This window comes from Sinocyclocheilus anshuiensis, unplaced genomic scaffold (genome assembly GCF_001515605.1).
Source record: "Sinocyclocheilus anshuiensis isolate Anshui unplaced genomic scaffold, SAMN03320099.WGS_v1.1 scaffold274, whole genome shotgun sequence".
NCBI classification, from domain to species: domain Eukaryota; kingdom Metazoa; phylum Chordata; class Actinopteri; order Cypriniformes; family Cyprinidae; genus Sinocyclocheilus; species Sinocyclocheilus anshuiensis.
The window spans coordinates 209504-220770 of record NW_015547698.1 but is presented as its reverse complement, the minus strand read 5'-3'; the positions used below and the strand labels follow the sequence as shown (position 1 = coordinate 220770).

The 11267-nt window shown below is 36.2% G+C and overlaps 1 protein-coding gene and 1 long non-coding RNA gene across 2 annotated transcripts in view; both read right to left on the bottom strand.

Annotated features, from left to right (window-relative positions):
• Window positions 1-10266, bottom strand: part of LOC107703673 (B-cell receptor CD22-like) — a 30214-nt gene extending 19948 nt beyond the window's left edge. Inside the window, exons 1-3 of the mRNA XM_016506397.1 lie at window positions 10125-10266; window positions 9784-10038; window positions 9420-9668 (exon numbers count right to left, since the gene is read on the bottom strand). Coding sequence (XP_016361883.1) covers window positions 9420-9668; window positions 9784-10038; window positions 10125-10266 — 646 coding nt within the window. The remainder of the gene's footprint in view (window positions 1-9419; window positions 9669-9783; window positions 10039-10124) is intronic.
• Window positions 8255-8841, bottom strand: LOC107703786 (uncharacterized). The gene is made up of 3 exons (XR_001635864.1): window positions 8766-8841; window positions 8562-8621; window positions 8255-8401 (listed from the first exon to the last, which is right to left on the bottom strand). It is a non-coding gene; the product is annotated as an uncharacterized LOC107703786 (long non-coding RNA).
• Window positions 10267-11267: the final 1001 nt, after the last annotated feature.

Below are 11267 nucleotides of genomic sequence, written 5' to 3'. Positions count from 1 at the left end.
AACTTGTGCCTGACCTTCCCAGGGCAGAAGAAGAGCAACAGAGTAAGTCCCATTAAACTTTAAGCTTTTAAACCTAAACATAATATGTAATATTTTGTAAATAAAAACAAATCAACAATTAATGCAAGTCTGTACATTCTTTTTTCACAAAAATGTGTTTTAAAAATAATATATTATAAAATATACACACCTTTAGCTCTGTACTGAAAAGTTTTGCTTTGAAAAAGTCTCCTCCATATCTTTTCAGGTTCTTGTTGTGGTCTCTGGCTGTGATAATAACAGAGATCTTTTCTCCCACTTTGTAACTCTCTTTGAGTCCCACAATAGAGAAAGTTGAGTGGACTGGACTTGTGCTCTGAATCAGATGAGTGATTTCTTGATCTGGAATAGGCCAGTCCAGAGCCTTCTGTAGTCTTTCCCACTCCTCATCGCTGATTCCCATGTCAACCGCTGATATTATGGATGAATTGTTATTTCGAGGAACTGGTTTAGGTCTGGGGGGCTGAAATTGTTTTATATGAATCCCACCATTCAATGCCCACAGAGCCTGAGAGAGGACCAGGATATCATTCAGACCAAATTCATTTTATTTCTATGTGCGAAGGTTTAATGTTCATTGTAGATACAGATACTTTCTGGATTTCTAGAAAAGTTATGTAGATCTGTAGGGATTTGGCACAAACTGTGAATGGGTACTAGTCCTTAGTTTGCAAGCCTTAAGTGTCACCTCAGTCAACACACAAGAATCAGTCTTAGACTTTACTAAAAGTTGCTTTTAGCTTCTTAATAAAAGTCTCCTACTCTTAGAAAAGTCCTACTTCTAACTATGAATTTTTTGACACTTAAGTCGAAGCTTAAGACTATATTTGTAAGAGCATTACTGAGAAGTTGTATACAGTCATGGCCATACAGTCAAGTTTTGGAAGTGACATAAATTTAGTTTTTTGCAAAGTTTGTTGCTTAAGCTGTTGTGGTGTTCATTCACGTTGTTTCTAAATTATTGTGTAGAGCAGGGGTCGGCAACCTTTTCGGCATGACGTGCCATTTTACATTTTTCTGGTTAACCACTGTGCCACAGTGAGGCCAAGACTTTTGGACAACGGCCTGGTGTCAAGAAGGGCAGCAAAGAAGCCACTTATCTCCAAAAAAAACATCAAGGACAGACTGAAATTCTGCAGGAAGTACAAGGATTGGACAGCAGAAGACTGGTGCAAAGTTATTTTCATTGATGAAGCTCCCTTCCGACTGTTTGGGACATCTGGAAAATCGATTGTTTGGAGAAGAAAAGGTGAACACTACCATGAGTCCTGTGTTGTGCCAACAGTGAAGCATCCTGAGACCATCCATGTGTGGGGCTGCTTTTCAACCAAGGGAGTGGGCTCTCTCATAATTCATGAATAAAGAATGGTATCAAACGTCCTGCAAGAGCGATTTCTTCTAATGATCCATGAGCAATTTGGTGATGATCCGTGCATTTTCCAGCATGATGGAGCACCGTGTCACAAAGCGAGAGTGATAAAGAAGTGGCTCGAAGATCATTACATTGAAATTTTGGATCTGTGGCCAGGCAACTCCCCGGATCTCAATCCCATAGAGAACCTGTGGTCAGTCCTCAAAAGGCGAGTGGAGAAGCAGAAGCCCACAAATTGTGATCAACTCCGAGAACTAATAAGGCAAAAATGGATCGCCATCAGTCAGGATTTGGCCCAAAAGCTAATATCCAGCAGGCCAGAGCGAATTGCAGGTTATGAAGAACAAGGGTCAACACTGTAAATATTGACTCATATTTTTTTTGCAGATAAAAGCCTTTAAAACGTATTATATGCTTATCATTGTTTTTCAGTATACCATAGAAACATGTGGAAAAATAATCTACAAATACTGACGCAGCAAACTTTGCAAAACACAAAATTTATGTCACTGACAAAACTTTTGGCCATGACTGTACATACGGGAAATTTAAAGAGGACATGCATGTGTGGAGCAAAAAGTCATTTAGCATGATTAAACTAGAACTAATGATTATTTTGATGAATCCAAATATTATTAATTATTAAAGTGAAAGTAATATTTTTATTTTAATCCATTATGTAATTATTTCAAAGTTGTCCTCCAAACAATGTGTCATTTGAAGGCTATGAAAACATATGTATGTATGTAGTCAATCTGCACAAAAAAAAAAAAGGTAAAAGATTAAATTAATGTATAAGTAAATAATTACATTAAAGTATTGCATCGGAGTTGGGATGACAGGAAGAGCAATGAAACGAACCACCATAGTTAGCTAACGATGCTTTTGGGAAACGCACCCCAGACTGACTTTATCTCTGTCAGACGACTAGAGAAGCTCTTATTGAGAATTAACAGAGGTTTAGATGTTGACGTTTTATTGGTTAAAACGATGCCACCATCATGGAGATCAGTGTTGGGCTCTTGACCCTTTACTTGCTACTGTATCTTAGATCATTTTGTGCAACATTGAATATGATGTTGTAAAGCAGTGAGGTCAGTGCTTTATGGCAAGCAGATATTAGCTGTTTGTTTATGGGCTTTTGAGCTGACCTGTTTAGATTTTGCATTTCTGACCTTGTGTAAGTACAGTATAAGAACAAAGTGCTGCAGTAAACTGCTTTCTTGAATAATTTTAAAACGGTGTAGTGCATGAAAGATTTTGAACTACTATATTATTTAGATTCACGCAGACATTAAGAATCAGCAAATTAATATCAACAATGGTGGTTATCAGTGAAGCTAGAGGGATTAACAGGTAAGGGGGCAGTAAGTAGGGCCTGTAAAGAAGTGGAAAGACATGATTTAGTCTCCAACCTACACCAGGGAGCATTAGACAAATTAAACCAATACATTATCTTATGAATATTAGCGGACCAGAAATAGAACTTAAAGTTAGGTAAAGATAGCCCACCACTAAGTTTACAATTTTGGAGTAATACTTTACGAATTCTGGGCACTTTACCATTCCACAGGAAATGAGTAACAATTTGGTCAATGGATTAAAAAAAAAACAAAAAAAAAAACTATTGGGCAAAAACAAAGGAATACACTAAAATAAAAATAGAAACTTGCGGAGGACATTCATTTTCACAATGTTAATTCTTCCAATTAAGGATACTGGAAGATTGCGCCTCCTTTGAAAGTCAGATTTAGTTTGAGCCAACAAAGGGGTATAATTGGCAGAAAAGAGAGATGATAAAGATCTGGTGACATTAATCCCAAGATATTTAAACCCAGACCTACTCAGCCTAAATGGAACATAAATTGACTTTTTTAAAGCAATACTGAATTATTTTAAATGCAAATTTAAGTTAAACTTAGATACAATTTCAAAGTGCACAGAGTACATACAGAAAATACAATTGTACACAAATCAAAATAAATAAAAAAACTTATACGTCCTGATGGATGTAACAATTTATAAAAAGTGCACTTAAGTGTGTTAAGAAACATTCATGAAAGTGTATTATTTTTAAGTAGACTTTAGTGGCCTTTAATGGGCTATTATTTTATTTGGAAGTAGCCTACACTTTTAATTAAAAAAGTGACTTAAAAAAAAAAAAGTTATCCACATGTTTGTACATTTACTTTATCATATATGTCTCCAACAAACAATGGAATTCTGTGCATATATATATTCACATATATTAACTATGGTTATATATATATATATATATATATGGCCAAATATCAGATTTCTGTATGGGGCAGTATGAATAATTATTTTCACCACTGCTGAGAGAAAAAAAACGAAATGAGGGAGGGAGGGAGGAAAGTGAGGGAGGGAGGGAGAGATAGAAAAAAACACACCGCATGCAAGAACACAGGGCATTTAACCACGCCTCCTATTTTATAAACCACAGTAAAATAAATTTAAGGAAAACAATAATAATATTTATACGTCCGGGGACGTAACACAAATATCACACATATATGTATATTTATAAGACTACTTTCTCGAAAAACAACAAATATTACCCAGAATGCATTGTTTTCTACGGGATTTTACTGCTTTAATGAAGAAAAAAAAACAAAACAAAAAACAACGGTATGTTACTGTCAGAATGTGGCCATTTTTTACATCTTTTTTTTTATTTTATTTTTTTAACTTTATTTAAGAAAGAAAGAAAATCATCCTGTCTTGTTACATGATCACCAGCAGGTGGTGCAAAGACCACGCAAAGTATGGCATCTTCACTGGGACAGACTCACAAAATGGATGCTGTTTTCATACAAAATTAACCAGTATAAAGAACTGTTGGTTAAAAGTTTTGTTTGTACAGTGTACCTTTAAACCTATTGCTGTTTATTATTAATTATTCTTTAATTCTGAAGTACTGCATGACAGAAGACTGAACTGTTGCATTAATAGAGCTTTATTTTCTGCCATTAAAACATGAACAATTAGACTAAAGGCTAAAACACTGTAACACAAACAAACTATATTATACAAAATATAAATAAAAAACACTTCTTATCAATTCATGATATTTTCCCTTCCATCTTCATTGACCTCTGTATAAAATAATTCACACATTACTTTACACAAGTCTTCAACTTCTCCCCCATCTTTTCAGCACTTCACATCTGCTCTAGCTTGTGTATTAATCTAGCTTATATTTAAATTTAACATAGTGTAGCATTTAGCATTTTATTTATTTTTTATTTTTTTGGTTGAGAAGGTCATCATTTGTAAGTCACGTTGGACAAAAGAATCTGCTGAATAAATAAATGTAAATCATGACACTGCTGTCAATCATTCAGGACTCCACCCACAGAGGCAGTAAAATGGTTTGTCTTGCATCCCAAATACTATGGCTTCTTCTTGTCAAGTTGAAAGAAAATTGAAATAATTGGATCATTAATACATTGATAAATAACACACTTATGATTTCTGGTTGATATTTAACAACTTAGACTTGTCAGTCTAAAAAAATTGCATTTTCTTTTTTTTTTTTTTCGAAAGCATCCTCCTGTACATGGATTGTAGTAGTAGATGCTAACAGTCTCAGCAAAGTTAACCAAATTGCAGTAGTCTGTTGTGATGAGGTCTGGACTGGTTTATCTTTGCCATTAAAGAAAAAAAGAAAGAAACAGAAACAGACAAGTAACGTCTCGGTTACGTATGTAACCCTCATTCCCTGAAGGAGGGAACGGAGACGTCACGTCGGTGACCGACAAATTGGGATCTCACTTAGAGAGACCAATCCACTTCGAGTGTAAACTAAACAAGCCAATGCACATTGGCATGCGATGATTGCATATACAGCAATGTGACATCTGCCATGTGTGGCCCTTTACGAAAATTAACCATGGTTTTACTACAGTTAAAGTGATACAGTTAAACAGTGATTATTAAATAATGCTCTTACCCGTTTCACCAATGTTAATGACCAGTGACAAAACTGCAAATGATCAGGATGAGGCCAGTATTGCTGTTTTCACACTAAATAACGTGTTTAACACGTTTTAAAAATGAAGATGTGACACTTCACAGCATAGCAGAAAGGTTTTAACAAGGAAACAGGGCAACATTACATGCGCAGCATTAGATCAAAAAGTAAAAGTTCTACTGAAAGCAACTTTACATCAGTGCGCAGAGATGCTTATTATGTTTTCAAATCTGATGCATATTTAGTCTGTTCCTGAGGAACCAAGCAAATGATTAATTATGCATTTGATATACCTTGTCTAATTAATAGGAATTTGGTAATAAAATGAAGAATAAAAACTTATCAGTAATTAATAGACTAATACAATTCAGAAGTTGCTTTCATGTTGGTTTTTATCATATGAGATCTTCTAAGCTTTTTACTCTGACTGTGGAAGAGGTGAAAAAAAAAAAAAAAAACTCACAGCAGCACCTCTCCAGCAAAGCCACTAGAAGGCAAGCCTGCAACCCTTAGCCAAAAAAGCATAACGGCTAATGCTATCGCTTTCACTTTGCCAGTACGTGGGAAAAGAGACCAGAGGCCATTTTTTTTTTTTTTATGTATGGATGTCAATGGAGGAGATGCTTCACTACGCTGAATAAACAGCTTTTTAGAGGAAACAGCTGATCATTTAATGAATCAACAGTCTATCAGATAATCTTCAATATGTTTTACATTAAACAATACTATTGGATTGAACAATTTTTAGAGTTTACACCAAAAAAAATTCAGTTTTATAAGAGAAGTCACTGACTTTTTGCGACAGGTGGGATTCAGCTTACGGCAATTCTCATGCATTCCTATGGTATCCGTAAAGTGCTACACTCAGTCGCCGAACTCTGACTGAAATTCGATGACATCAAGGCTGTAATGTGATTGGTTATTAAGGTGCACGTGATCCAAGTTGACTGTTACGCTTTCTCCAAAAGTAAGTAATACAGACCCTTTCATCTCCCTATAGTAAGACAGTCGGTGCGTCCGAAATCGCATACTGTCTGAGTAGGTACTACATTTGAATTTGAATTTAAAAGTGTGTTCTATATAGTATGAATGAGGGTAGTATGAATACAATTCGGACGTTCTACATCCGCCATGTTGCTACTGTCACGTGATTCATGTTGCGTCGCTTCACTTCCATTCATAAATTCTCTCCCGTGGCCTCCTGGGAGAGTAAACTGTCCATTGAATGTACACTTCAGAATCAAGCCGGAAGTAGTAGGTTATCCAGGTACTTCTTCTTGCCTACCGTTTTTGGAATACTATGAATTCGGACATACTACTCGGCTCACATACTATATAGTAGGGAAGTATGGGATTTCGGACTTAGCGAATCATTAGGCTAGTTCGACTTCATGCGGCGCCGCAAAGATCGGCTGCCGCCTGGCAAAAGTGATGCATTCCGGTTAGAACATTTGTCCGACTTTGATCGGCGCTGTAGCCGCCTTACGATCACATGTGCCATCAAAGTACCGCGAGAGCAAAACGAGACCAGCCGCCTCGGTCAGGTGTTTCAGTTGTTCAAAATCGGCTGTGAAAGCCTTGATGACGACACACTTTATTCTCATTGGTCAGATTCTGCGATGACAAGGACAAGGATACAACTTAACAATATTTAAATATCACCTTTGCTGTACATAAAGATTTTCATGCAAAAACATGGGAATTTCAATCGCATCCACGTCTTCAGCTACAATCAACGTAAAAATCGCGTGGTCTGCCCGACCTGATGGCCGTCTCTTTACTCCTCCCCAGCCTGCAACTGGAAGATCTCGCCAGCCGGTGGCAGGCTAGTGTTGTTCATCTCGAACAAGCCTTCTGTCTCCATTGTTGTTGACTGTGTGATCGCGTGACCCGAATAAGAGATGGACAGACGAGTGCGGACGTCACAGACCTGTTGCTCTGTCATCTGTAGGAAGGCAGATTTTGCTGATATTGTTGCACTTTGAATGTAATACTTGGAGAAAACTATCCATTCATATCAAATGGCATTTGTTTCTCTGACTGAAGCATGCAATCCAGGAAGTACGAGCCTTTGAAGATGTAGTTGATGAGGAAACATTTGTGTGACTCAAGAGTAGTGTAGCTGAAGTTTCTCCTATAGAGGGCGCTGAGCGCTGGATTGTTTCATTGATTCATTATAATTAGACTAGTGACGTGAGAAAGGAAGTTTTCTGAATTTAATCAACTACAATACACTGGCTGCATCCGAAATCATATACTTACCTACTATATAGTAGGCGAAAAACTGTATGTGAAAAAAGTAGTATGTCCGAAATCACAGTACTCATAAAAGAGTAGGCAAAAAACACCGGGATGACCTACTACTTCAGGCATGATTCGGAAGTGTGCATATGATGGACAACGTAGCAAATGTAGCACATCCAGATTACATTCATACTAAACACATTCATACTATATAGAACGTACTCTTTCTGCAGCCCCGAAGTAATGACTTATTCAAAAAAATACCTATTCTAGAGAGTATGCGATTTCGGACACAGCCAATGTTCTGAACACCTGAGGATGCTGAGGACATCTGCTGGTCAAACGCATGTAAATACAAAGGAAAGACTGAAAACACAAGCTGCAGTACTACAATACAATTTATTAAAAGGGCAATATACAATCTTTAAATACACTGAAAAGGCAGAATATGTAAAACTCTACATACAATGAGATTTTACATGATTATATTAGTTTTTAGATGCACTTTTTGTTTGTTGTAAATGAAGTTTTCATACCAATTCATATGGTATTTTTATGCTTTAGTACACTCAAATAAAATTACAGCACCTTTAAGGCTCATCATATGCAAGTGTCTCTGGATAAAACCAATTGGTAAATTCATTTCTGTAAATCAAGACACTACTGTCAATCATTCAGGGCTCCACCCACAGAGAGACGAAAAAGGCTGTGAATTGTTTTGCCACGTGTCCCAAACACTACGGCTTGTCATGCTGAAAGTAAATTAATAAGCTAATAAATAATGCACTTCAAATTCCTGGTCAGTATAAAAGGACTTGAATTACTTGATCTTGAAAAGTAAATTATATTGTCTGCACCATATCCTTAGTGAATAGACATTTGATATTCTAGGTAATGAGTGAAAACACTTACCATTGTATTCTCATACACAGGTTCAGTCATCTCAACATCACAAGGTCTGGAATGATTCATCTTTGCCATTAAAGAAAAAAAAAAACAGAATAGAGAGAAAATTTAATTAAAAAATGTATCAACATACAAGAACTATTAGGTCACCTATAATAATAATAATAATTACATTAGCGTTCACATCAACAGACTATAACAACAACTTACCGTTACATTCTCATATAAAGGTTCAGTCAACTCAACATTAGATGCTGTGCATCTGTCATGATCAGGTCTGGAATGATTAATCTTTGACATTAAAGAAATCGAGATAAAAGTAGAGACAAAATAAATAACCAATGCTTATAAACTCACTATATAAAGTCAGAACTCTTATTTATTGATGAGACTATTGATTACAAAACTGATTTTTCTCACCTGAGTTTCAAGTGTGTCTTTTCTCTTTTTTATCCTGCTTCTCCTTAAAAACAATGAATGTGTTAAATAAAAGAGTAGATAATTAATATATTGTATTATAACAATATTGGACTTGAATTTCTTATGTGATAATATTTAATTGGTCAATACCAATTACATTTTATTCCTAAGATTTTCCAACAATATTACCCTTATATTACAATATTAATATAACCAAAAGTTACCCTTACAACTAATTGTTTCCTTTACCGAAGGTTATACCTGTAAATTACACACGTCTTACCAAATAAGCATTGTAATGATAACTGCAGCTCCACTAACCACTCCAATGGATATGTGCAATATCACCAGACGTCCTACAACAGAGACAAAAGAGTAAAACATCTGAACAGATTAATTTGCTTCACTTTAGAAGGAATCATGCAAGTAAATGAGCTGCTCTACCTTTAACAGTGACAGTAACAGCATCTGATCTCTGAGATCCATGTTGATTGTGAGCCTCACAGTAGAAGCGTCCACTCTGTAGTGCACTGAAACTCTGTCCAGATCCAACAGCTGAGCTTTGATTCTCCTTAAACCAGCTGAAGTTCAGAGCAGGAGGGTTTGAATCACTGCTGCAGCTCAGAGTCACTGAATCTCCCTCCACTATTTCACCAGATCCAGTTATGAACACTGAGACGCTCCTGGGAGGATCTGAAACAGAACAAACAAACAAACAAACAAACAAACAAACAAAAACATTTATATTTATAATTTACAACCACAATACAAATTTGACATCACAGTTGCTTAATCATCATTAACTTACACATGATGTTTAAAGTCAAAGCATCAGAGTATTTCTCTCCATGTTCATTTCTGGACTTGCACTTGTATTCTCCACTGTGATCAGAGCTGATGTTTGAGATGCTGTAGATTCTTCCAGATCCTACAAACCTTCCTCCTTTAAACCAGCTGATTTCTGCAGGAGGGTTTGAGTCACTGCTGCAGCTCAGAGTCACTGAATCTCCCTCCACTATTACAACAGATGGACTGATGGACACTGAAACGCTCCTGGGTGCATCTAAAGGGGACACAAATTAAATGTGTAGTTCCAAAAAACATAAACTCAACAAGTTATAAAAAAAAAAAAAATGAATCAGTACTCACACGTGACACTGAGCTGAGCAGCAGGAGAGGTGTAACTGTGTCCATGTAGAGCACACTGAAGCCTCTGACTGTATTCAGGATCCTCAGACAGATCTGGAGACTCTTCACCCATTACAGAGTTTTTGGTCCAGAACACTTTCATGATCTGATATTCAGTAGGGTATTGATAAGTGCAGCTCATTATCACTGATGAGTTCTTTAGTGCACAGATGTGTGAATGACTGTAACTCACACCCCAACCAGCACCAGAAACCCCTGAAACACAGAATTAATTTTGAACAAATTGACATCCTTTGTCAAAGCAACTCTCTCTTTCTCTCTCAAGTGTTTCTGAAGTGTTGCAGTCACTCACTGTGAATCATAATCAGAATGATCAGAGGAAGAAGAGGAGCCATTCTGACTGACATCATCATAGCAACACCTACAAATAAATGTACAGTTTTACAGTATGTTTTTGTAATATTCTTATGTAACGTTGTAATATTTTATAGGACAATACCAAGTAAACATCTAACTATTACAGTTAGTTCATTGTCTGTTAAGATGCTTGTGTTTATTGAGGTTTAGGATTTTTTGCGACTGGTTGCTGTGCAGTTAAACTATAGTTAAGCACACAAGCCTTTAACTTCCTCTTTCTGGCTAGTGTAAATCTAGCTCCATCTGTGGCTGTGGACCAAGATAGTCTTGTGGCTTAAGCTACAGAATAAACTTGGTGGTCAAACCAACACCCAAAACACAACATATGCCAGTGCTTACAACGGGCTTACGGTATATGTATTAAAAACCACATCTAATCACCAGGTAAAGATTTTAAAAGTTAACTACAATTGTATTTACTTAATCAACAACATTTCATCTACTTTCATGCATGCACTTGGTAGATGCTTTCATTCAAAATAACTTGCATTGCATTTTTATCAGTTCATGCATTCTATGGAAATTAAACCCATGACCTTAGCGTTGCTAGCACCTTGCTCTACTTTTTGAGCTACAGGAATACTTAAAAAAAAAAAAAAAAAAAAGATAGAATAACACAGATGTATAGTTCCTTTTATCATATGTATATACTGGGGCTAATTTTCCCTTTTTTACTCCAGTGAAAGTATTACTGGAATTTTAACTACTTGGAGGGCAGAATTTACA